We start from the raw sequence: 10,032 nt of genomic DNA, 5'->3' as shown, positions 1-10,032 counted from the left end.
TCTTCCCTGCTCTCCATTCCTCTTACATCGCTGGACCTTCCTCCCTCATCTTCACCTTGAAGTAGTCTGGCTCGGGTGTTCCTTCACACTTTGTAGTGTCAACAACCTTGTACGGTTGTGAAAGTAACCTCCTATAAATAAAATCTCTGACAAAAGCATATAACTAAAACAATATTCTCCTATATTTAAATAGCATATATACTCAATGGTCATCTTATTAGGTACACCTGCAGCACCTCAGTGCCTAAAAGCATGCAGACATGGCCCAGAGGTTAGTTGCTGTTCAGACCAAACATCAGAATGGGAAAGAAATGTTATCCGTGGAATGACTGCTGGTGCCAGACGCGGTGGCTAGAGTTTCTCAGAAGCTGCTGATCTCCAGGGATTTTCACGCAAAGAGAGATCCTACCCAGTACAAGTTGGGTGTACCTAATAAAGTGGCCACGGTGTGTAACTTGGCTGTACAATAATAAAGGTCCTAAAAGAAAAAATGATAAATCTGCGAAACTAGTTTATCCATACGTAACTCACTGCTCAGAACAATTATATGCAAGATGATAATAAAGATACTTGCAAAAAAAAATCTTTATTTTGCCTTTGACTTTACCTTTGGAGAGTTTCGAGAGTTTAACTACTCTCAGAGCCCGGCCATGGGCCAGGCTCGTCCGGTGGTTGCCAGATCAACCAGGCTGTTGCTGCTGGAGGCCAGCTGCCTCACATATCCATCACATTTTTTAAATAATGTTAATTTAGGCATAAATTGGAAATAACTAACCACATCAAATTTACCTACATCTTAGATGCTGAGAAAATTCAGTTTAGAGGATGTGGTTGGTTGTTCAAAGGCCAGACGGTAACTGTGGGTGTTGTTGTTGTTGTTGTTGACACAACCTTCCTCACGTCATCCTCCAGTCTAAGTATCTGGAGTTTATCTGGAGAGAGTTCCGGGGGTCAACGCCCCCGCGGCCCGGTCTGTGACCAGGCCTCCTTAGGTCAGTGTCCCAGGATGCGACCCACACCAGTCGACTAACACCCAGGTACCCATTTTACTGATGGGGAACATAGACAACAGGTGGAAAGAAACACGTCCAATGTTTCTACTCTGGCTGGGAATCGAACCCAGGCCCTCACCGTGTGAAGCGAGAGCGTTAACCACCAGGCCACACGAAATTTCTTTTTAATGATGCACAAAACAAGACACTCTGTGATGGGGTATTTATTAGACAAAATCTGCTGCAATCCTATTCTATATGATAGTTACACGGTGAGAACAACGTTAACTGTCAGTCTATGTTATATTCCATCACGCAGGATGGAGCGCATACGAGGTGTTGAAATGTCAGCCTGAGCTGGGAGACTTCAGTAGTGTCAGGCTGAGCTGGGAGACTTCAGTAGTGTCAGTCTGAGCTGGGAGACTTCAGTAGTGTCAGGCTGAGCTGGGAGACTTCAGTAGTGTCAGCCTGAGCTGGGAGACTTCAGTAGTGTCAGCCTGAGCTGGGAGACTTCAGTAGTGTCAGCCTGAGCTGGGAGACTTCAGTAAGGCCATGAGGATACCCTCAGGTACTGCACACATAGGTACGTCGCGGTAAAATGTTGCAAGTTTACCCAGGGTCATACAACAAGGTCATACAACAAGGTCATACAACAAGGTCATAAACAAGTACCTCGTCTCATTATCTGCAAACTTAACGTTTGTCTCTCAAACAATGAATATAAATAAACAATTTAGAAATCAATGATAATACAAATTATGATTCCAACACAAATTATAACCCTATCGCAACAAATTATAATTCCAACACAACAAATTATAACCCCATCATAAGAAATCATAACTCCAAGAAAACAAATTATAACCCAACACAATAAATTACAACTACAACACAAACTCCAACTCCAACATAACAAATCATAACTCCACAACAAATTATAACTCCAACAAAGCAAATTATAAGTGAGTCTAGTGTTGCAGTAAAGTACGAGTTTGTGTTCTGTGAGGTACTCGTGCCCCAGTTTGTGTTCTGTGAGGTACTCGTGCCCCAGTTTGTGTTCTGTGAGGTACTCGTGCCCCAGTTTGTGTTCTGTGAGGTACTCGTGCCCCAGTTTGTGTTCTGTGAGGTACTCGTGCCCCAGTTTGTGGTCTGTGAGGTACTCGTGCCCCAGTTTGTGTTCTGTGAGGTACTCGTGCCCCAGTTTGTGTTCTGTGAGGTACTCGTGCCCCAGTTTGTGTTCTGTGAGGTACTCGTGCCCCAGTTTGTGTTCTGTGAGGTACTCGTGCCCCAGTTTGTGGTCTGTGAGGTACTCGTGCCCCAGTTTGTGTTCTGTGAGGTACTCGTGCCCCAGTTTGTGTTCTGAGAGGTACTCGTGCCCCAGTTTGTGTTCTGTGAGGTACTCGTGCCTCAGTTTGTGTTCTGAGAGGTACTCGTGCCCCAGTTTGTGTTCTGAGAGGTACTCGTGCCCCAGTTTGTGTTCTGTGAGGTACTCGTGCCCCAGTTTGTGTTCTGTGAGGTACTCGTGCCCCAGTTTGTGTTCTGAGAGGTACTCGTGCCCCAGTTTGTGTTCTGTGAGGTACTCGTGCCCCAGTTTGTGTTCTGAGAGGTACTCGTGCCCCAGTTTGTGGTCTGTGAGGTACTCGTGCCCCAGTTTGTGGTCTGTGAGGTACTCGTACACCAGTTTGTGGTCTGTGAGGTACTCGTACACCAGTTTGTGGTCTGTGAGGTACTCGTGCCCCAGTTTGTGGTCTGTGAGGTACTCGTGCCCCAGTTTGTGTTCTGAGAGGTACTCGTGCCCCAGTTTGTGGTCTGTGAGGTACTCGTGCCCCAGTTTGTGGTCTGTGAGGTACTCGTACACCAGTTTGTGGTCTGTGAGGTACTCGTACACCAGTTTGTGGTCTGTGAGGTACTCGTGCCCCAGTTTGTGGTCTGTGAGGTACTCGTGCCCCAGTTTGTGTTCTGTGAGGTACTCGTGCCCCAGTTTGTGTTCTGTGAGGTACTCGTGCCCCAGTTTCTTCTGTGAGGTACTCGTGCCCCAGTTTGTGGTCTGTGAGGTACTCGTGCCCCAGTTTGTGGTCTGTGAGGTACTCGTGCCCCAGTTTGTGGTCTGTGAGGTACTCGTGCCCCAGTTTGTGTTCTGTGAGGTACTCGAGCCCCAGTTTGTGTTCTGTGAGGTACTCGTACACCAGTTTGTGGTCTGTGAGGTACTCGTACACCAGTTTGTGTTCTGTGAGGTACTCGTGCCCCAGTTTGTGGTCTGTGAGGTACTCGTGCCCCAGTTTGTGTTCTGTGAGGTACTCGTGCCCCAGTTTGTGTTCTGTGAGGTACTCGTGCCCCAGTTTGTGTTCTGAGAGGTACTCGTGCCCCAGTTTGTGTTCTGAGAGGTACTCGTGCCCCAGTTTGTGGTCTGTGAGGTACTCGTGATCCAGTTTGTGTTCTGTGAGGTACTCGTGCCCCAGTTTGTGTTCTGAGAGGTACTCGTACCCCAGTTTGTGTTCTGTGAGGTACTCGTGCCCCAGTTTGTGCTCTGTGAGGTACTCGTACCCCAGTTTGTGGTCTGTGAGGTACTCGTGCCCCAGTTTGTGGTCTGTGAGGTACTCGTGCCCCAGTTTATGGTCTGTGAGGTACTCGTGCCCCAGTTTGTGGTCTGTGAGGTACTCGTGCCCCCGTTTGTTGTCTGTGAGGTACTCGTGCCCCAGTTTGTGGTCTGTGAGGTACTCGTGCCCCAGTTTGTGGTCTGTGAGGTACTCGTGCCCCAGTTTGTGGTCTGTGAGGTACTCGTGCCCCAGTTTGTGGTCTGTGAGGTACTCGTGCCCCAGTTTGTGGTCTGTGAGGTACTCGTACCCCAGTTTGTGGTCTGTGAGGCACTCGTGCCCCAGTTTGTGTTCTGTGAGGCACTCGTGCCCGTTTGTGGTCTGTGAGGTACTCGTGCCCCAGTTTGTGGTCTGTGAGGTACTCGTGCCCCAGTTTGTGGTCTGTGAGGTACTCGTGCCCCAGTTTGTGGTCTGTGAGGTACTCGTGCCCCAGTTTGTGGTCTGTGAGGTACTCGTGCCCCAGTTTGTGGTCTGTGAGGTACTCGTGCCCCAGTTTGTGGTCTGTGAGGTACTCGTGCCCCAGTTTTTGGTCTGTGAGGTACTCGTACCCCAGTTTGTGGTCTGTGAGGTACTCGTACGCCAGTTTGTGGTCTGTGAAGTACTCGTACCCCAGTTTTTGGTCTGTGAGGTACTCGTGCCCCAGTTTGTGGTCTGTGAGGTACTCGTGCCCCAGTTTGTGGTCTGTGAGGTACTCGTACCCCAGTTTGTGGTCTGTGAGGTACTCGTGCCCCAGTTTGTGGTCTGTGAGGTACTCGTGCCCCAGTTTGTGGTCTGTGAGGTACTCGTGCCCCAGTTTGTGGTCTGTGAGGTACTCGTGCCCCAGTTTGTGGTCTGTGAGGTACTCGTGCCCCAGTTTGTGGTCTGTGAGGTACTCGTGCCCCAGTTTGTGGTCTGTGAGGTACTCGTGCCCCAGTTTGTGGTCTGTGAGGTACTCGTGCCCCAGTTTGTGGTCTGTGAGGTACTCGTGCCCCAGTTTGTGGTCTGTGAGGTACTCGTGCCCCAGTTTGTGGTCTGTGAGGTACTCGTGCCCCAGTTTGTTGTCTGTGAGGTACTCGTGCCCCAGTTTGTGGTCTGTGAGGTACTCGTGCCCCAGTTTGTGGTCTGTGAGGTACTCGTGCCCCAGTTTGTGGTCTGTGAGGTACTCGTGCCCCAGTTTGTGGTCTGTGAGGTACTCGTACGCCAGTTTGTGGTCTGTGAGGTACTCGTGCCCCAGTTTGTGGTCTGTGAGGTACTCGTGCCCCAGTTTGTGGTCTGTGAGGTACTCGTACACCAGTTTGTGGTCTGTGAGGTACTCGTACACCAGTTTGTGGTCTGTGAGGTACTCGTACGCCAGTTTGTGGTCTGTGAGGTACTCGTGCCCCAGTTTGTGGTCTGTGAGGTACTCGTGCCCCAGTTTGTGGTCTGTGAGGTACTCGTACCCCAGTTTGTGGTCTGTGAGGTACTCGTACCCCAGTTTGTGGTCTGTGAGGTACTCGTACCCCAGTTTGTGGTCTGTGAGGTACTCGTGCCCCAGTTTGGGAAGCCTTCAAAATCTTCCTCTTCTTCTGGTTACTCTGACCTTCCACTTTACTATACTTATCCCACTTACTTCACTTATTCTCCTTCATTTGCTCTTCTTATTCCACTTGCTCTCCTTCTTACTCCCCTTGTTCTCCCTTTTATTCCCCTTTTTCTCCCTCTTGCTCACATTGTTCTCCGTTTTATTCCCCTTTTTCTCCCTCTTGCTCCCTTTCTTCTCCCTCTTATTCCCATTTTTCTCCCTCTTGCTCCCCTTGTTCTCTCTTTTATTCCTCTTTCTCTCCCTCTTGCTCCCCTTGCTCGCCCTCTTACTCCCTTGTTCTACTTACTCCCCTTGTTCTCCCTCTTATTCCCCTTGCTCTTCCTCTTACTCCCCTTATTCTCCCTCTTACTACCCATGTTCCCCTGTTACTCCCGCTGTTCTTCCTCTTGCTCCCCTTGTTCTTCCTCTTGCTCCCCTGTTCTTCCTCTTGCTGCCCTTGTTCTTCCTCTTGCTGCCATTGTTCTTCCTCTTGCTCCCCTGTTCTTCCTCTTCCTCCCCTTGTTCTTCCTCTTGCTCCCCTGTTCTTCCTCTTGCTCCCCTGTTCTTCCTCTCGCTGCTCCTGTTCTTCCTCTTGCTCCCCTGTTCTTCCTCTTGCTCCCCTGTTCTTCCTCTTGCTCCCCTTGTTCTTTCTCTTGCTCCCCTGTTCTTCCTCTTGCTCCCCTGTTCTTCCTCTTGCTCCCCTTGTTCTTCCTCTTGCTCCCCTGTTCTTCCTCTTGCTCCCCTGTTCTTCCTCTTGCTCCCCTGTTCTTCCTCTTGCTCCCCTTGTTCTTCCTCTTGCTCCCCTTGTTCTTCCTCTTGCTCCCCTGTTCTTCCTCTTGCTCCTTTGTTCTTCCTCTTGCCGCCCTTCTTCTTCCTCTTGCTGCCCTTGCTCTTCCTCTTGCTGCCCTTGTTCGTCCTTGTTCCCCTGTTACTCCCGCTGTTCTTCCTCTTGCTCCCCTTGTTCTTCCTCTTGCTCCCCTGTTCTTCCTCTTGCTGCCCTTGTTCTTCCTCTTGCTGCCATTGTTCTTCCTCTTGCTCCCCTGTTCTTCCTCTTCCTCCCCTTGTTCTTCCTCTTGCTCCCCTGTTCTTCCTCTTGCTCCCCTGTTCTTCCTCTCGCTGCTCCTGTTCTTCCTCTTGCTCCCCTGTTCTTCCTCTTGCTCCCCTGTTCTTCCTCTTGCTCCCCTTGTTCTTTCTCTTGCTCCCCTGTTCTTCCTCTTGCTCCCCTGTTCTTCCTCTTGCTCCCCTTGATCTTCCTCTTGCTCCCCTGTTCTTCCTCATGCTCACCTGTTCTTCCTCTTGCTCCCCTGTTCTTCCTCTTGCTCCCCTTGTTCTTCCTCTTGCTCCCCTTGTTCTTCCTCTTGCTCCCCTGTTCTTCCTCTTGCTCCTTTGTTCTTCCTCTTGCCGCCCTTCTTCTTCCTCTTGCTGCCCTTGCTCTTCCTCTTGCTGCCCTTGTTCGTCCTCTTGCTGAGCTTGTTCGTCCTCTTGCTGCCCTTGTTCTTCATCTTGCTGCACTTGTTCCTCTTGCTGCCCTTGTTCTTCCTCTTGCTCCCCTTGTTCTTCCTCTTGCTCCTTTCTTCTTCCTCTTGCTGCCCTTGTTTTTCCTCTTGCTGCCCTTGATCGTCCTCTTGCTGCCCTTGTTCTTCCTCTTGCTGCCCCTGTTCGTCCTCTTGGTCCCCTCCTTCTTCCTCTTGCTCCCCTTGTTCTTCCTCTTGCTGCCCTTGTTCTTCCTCTTGCTCACTTGTTCTTCCTCTTGCTCCCCTGTTCTTCCTCTTGCTCCCCTTGTTCTTCCTCTTGCTCCTTTGTTCTTCCTCTTGCCGCCCTTCTTCTTCCTCTTGCTGCCCTTGCTCTTCCTCTTGCTGCCCTTGTTCGTCCTCTTGCTGAGCTTGTTCGTCCTCTTGCTGCCCTTGTTCTTCATCTTGCTGCACTTGTTCCTCTTGCTGCCCTTGTTCTTCCTCTTGCTCCCCTTGTTCTTCCTCTTGCTCCTTTCTTCTTCCTCTTGCTGCCCTTGTTTTTCCTCTTGCTGCCCTTGATCGTCCTCTTGCTGCCCTTGTTCTTCCTCTTGCTGCCCCTGTTCGTCCTCTTGGTCCCCTGTTCTTCCCCTTGCTCTCCTTGTTCTTCCTCTTGCTGCCCTTGTTATTCCTCTTGCTCCCCTCCTTCTTCCTCTTGCTCCCCTTGTTCTTCCTCTTGCTGCCCTTGTTCTTCCTCTTCCTCACTTGTTCTTCCTCTTGCTCCCCTGTTCTTCCTCTTGTTCTCTTGTTCTTCCTCTTGCTGCCCTTGTTCTTCCTCTTGCTCACTTGTTCTTCCTCTTGCTCCCCTGTTCTTCCTCTTGCTCTCTTGCTCTTCCTCTTGTTGCCCTTGTTCTTCCTCTTGCTCCTGCTGTTCTTCCTCTTGCTGCCCTTGTTCTTCCTCTTGCTCACTTCTTCTTCCTCATGTTCCTCTGTTCGTCCTCTTGCTCTTCCTATTCCTGCCCTTGTTCTTCCTCTTGCTCACTTGTTCTTCCTCTTGCTCCCCTGTTCTTCCTCTTGCTCTCTTGTTCTTCCTCTTGCTCATTTGTTCTTCCTCTTGCTCACTTCTTCTTCTTCTTGCTCCCCTGTTCTTCCTCTTGCTCCCTGTTCTTCCTCTTGCTCCCGTTTTTCTTCCTCTTGTTGCCCTTGTTCTTCCTCTTGCTCCCTTGTTCTTCCTCTTCCTCCCGTTGTTCTTCCTCTTGCTGCCCTTGTTCTTCCTCTTGTTGCCCCTGTTCTTCCTCTTACTCCCTTGTTCTTCCTCTTGCTCCCCTGTTCTTTCTCTTGCTGCCCTTGTTCTTCCTCTTGCTCACTTGTTCTTCCTCTTGCTCCCCTGTTCTTCCTCTTGGTCCCTTGTTCTTCCTCTTGCTGCCCTTGTTCTTCCTCTTGTTGCCCTTGTTCTTCCTATTGCTCCCCTTGTTCTTCCTCTTGCTCCCCTGTTCTTCCTCTTGTTCCCATTGTTCTTCCTCTTGCTGCCCTTGCTCTCCCTCTCGCTTCCCTGTTCTTCCTCTTGTTCCCATTTTTCTTCCTCTTGCTCCCATGTTCTTCCTTTTGCTCCCCTTGTTCTCCCTCTTACTCCCCTGTACTTCCTCTTACTCCCCTTGTTCTTCCTCTTGTTGTCCTTGTTCTTCCTCTTGCTCCCGTTGTTCTTCCTCTTGCTCCCCTGTTCTTCCTCTTCGTCCCTTGTTCTTCCTCTTGTTCCCTTGCTCTTCTTGCTCCCTTGTTCTTCCTCTTGCTCCCCTGTTGTTCCTCTTGCTCCCTTGTTCTTCATCTTGCTCCCCTGTTCTTCCTCTTGCTCCCGTTGTTCTTCCTCTTGCTCCCCTGTTCTTCCTCTTCGTCCCTTGTTCTTCCTCTTGTTCCCTTGCTCTTCTTGCTCCCTTGTTCTTCCTCTTGCTCCCCTGTTCTTCCTCTTGCTCCCTTGTTCTTCCTCTTCGTCCCTTGTTCTTCCTCTTGTTCCCTTGCTCTTCTTGCTCCCTTGTTCTTCCTCTTGCTCCCCTGTTCTTCCTCTTGCTCCCTTGTTCTTCATCTTGCTCCCTTGTTCTTCATCTTGCTCCCTAGTTCTTCCTCTTGCTACCCTTGTTCTTCCTCTTGTTCCCCTTGTTCTTCCTCTTGCTCCCCCTGTTCTTCCTCTTGCTCCCCTGTTCTTTCTTTTGCTCCCCTTGTTCTTCCTCTTGCTCCCCTATTCTTCCTCTTGCTCCCCTTGTTCTTCCTCTTGCTCCCCTGTTCTTCCTCTTGTTCCCCTGTTCTTCCTCTTGCTCCCCTGTTCTTCCTCTTGCTGCCCTTGTTCTTCTTCTTGCTCCCCTTGTTCTTCCTCTTGCTCCCCTGTTCTTCCTCTTGCTCCCCTGTTATTCCTCTTGCTCCCTTGTTCTTCCTCTTCGTCCCTTGTTCTTCCTCTTGCTGCCCTTGTTCTTCTTCTTGCTCCCCTTGTTCTTCCTCTTGCTCCCCTGTTCTTCCACTTGCTCCCCTGTTCTTCCTCTTGCTCCCCTGTTCTTCCTCTTGCTCCCTTGTTCTTCCTCTTCGTCCCTTGTTCTTCCTCTTGTTCCCTTGCTCTTCTTGCTCCCTTGTTCTTCCTCTTGCTCCCCTGTTCTTCCTCTTGCTCCCTTGTTCTTCCTCTTGCTGCCCTTGTTCTTCTTCTTGCTCCCCTTGTTCTTCCTCTTGCTCCTCTGTTCTTCCTTTTGTTCCCCTGTTCTTCCTCTTGCTCCCCTGTTCTTCCTCTTGCTCCCCTGTTCTTCCTCTTGCTCCCTGTTCCTCTTGCTGCCCTTGTTCTTCCTCTTGCTGCCCTTGTTCTTCCTCTTGCTGCCCTTGTTCTTCCTCTTGCTGCCCTTGTTCTTCCTCTTGCTCCCCTGTTCTTCCTTTTGCTCCCCTGTCCTTCCTCTTGCTCCCCTGTTCTTCCTCTTGCTCCCCTGTTCTTCCTCTTGCTCCCCTGTTCTTCCTCTTGCTCCCCTGTTCTTCCTCTTGCTCCCCTGTTCTTCCTTTTGCTCCCCTGTCCTTCCTCTTGCTCCCCTGTTCTTCCTCTTGCTCCCCTGTTCTTCCTCTTGCTCCCCTGTTCTTCCTCTTGCTCCCCTGTTCTTCCACTTGCTCCCATGTTCTCCCTCTTGCTCCCTTTGTTCTCCCTCTTGCTCCCTTTTTCTTCCTCTTGCTCCCCTGTTCTGCCTCTTGCTCCCCTGTCCTTCCTCTTGCTCCCCTGTTCTTCCTCTTGCTCCCCTGTTCTTCCTCTTGCTCCCCTGTTCTTCCTCTTGCTCCCCTGTTCTTCCACTTGCTCCCCTGTTCTCCCTCTTGCTCCCTTTGTTCTATCTCTTGCTTCCTTGTTCTTCCTCTTGCTCCCCTTGTTCTCCCTCTTACTCCGCTTGTTCTTCCTCTTACTCCCCTTGTTCTTCCTCTTGTTCCCGCACACAACGGGAACT

At 50.6% G+C, this 10,032-nt stretch overlaps 1 protein-coding gene across 1 annotated transcript; it reads right to left on the bottom strand.

The window, feature by feature from the left end:
• Positions 1-5,053: 5,053 nt before the first annotated feature.
• Positions 5,054-8,654, bottom strand: LOC138852741 (uncharacterized). The gene is made up of 3 exons (XM_070085356.1): positions 8,225-8,654; positions 6,427-7,611; positions 5,054-5,425 (listed from the first exon to the last, which is right to left on the bottom strand). The coding sequence occupies exons 1-3, from the start codon at positions 8,652-8,654 to the stop codon at positions 5,190-5,192; spliced, it is 1,851 nt and encodes a 616-aa protein (XP_069941457.1). The 3' UTR covers positions 5,054-5,189.
• Between the last annotated feature and the right edge of the window lie 1,378 nt (positions 8,655-10,032).

This window comes from Cherax quadricarinatus, chromosome 15 (genome assembly GCF_038502225.1).
Source record: "Cherax quadricarinatus isolate ZL_2023a chromosome 15, ASM3850222v1, whole genome shotgun sequence".
Taxonomy (NCBI): Eukaryota; Metazoa; Arthropoda; class Malacostraca; order Decapoda; family Parastacidae; genus Cherax; species Cherax quadricarinatus.
This window is presented reverse-complemented; position numbering and strand designations above follow the sequence as displayed.

Excerpts from the sequence above, each read along its gene's own strand:
- LOC138852741 (XM_070085356.1), bottom strand. The coding sequence starts at position 8,654 with ATGAAGAACAAGGGAGCAAGAGGAAGAACAGGGGAGCAAGAGGAAGAA. Across the intron at positions 7,612-8,224 it reads CAAGAGGAAGAACAAGGGGA|CAAGAGGAAGAACAAGGGCA; the intron begins GTAAGAGGAAGT and ends AGAACAAGTGAG. Across the intron at positions 5,426-6,426 it reads GCAAGAGGAAGAACAGGGGA|AACAAGGGAGTAAGAGGGCG; the intron begins GCAAGAGGAAGA and ends GGGAGTAAGTAG.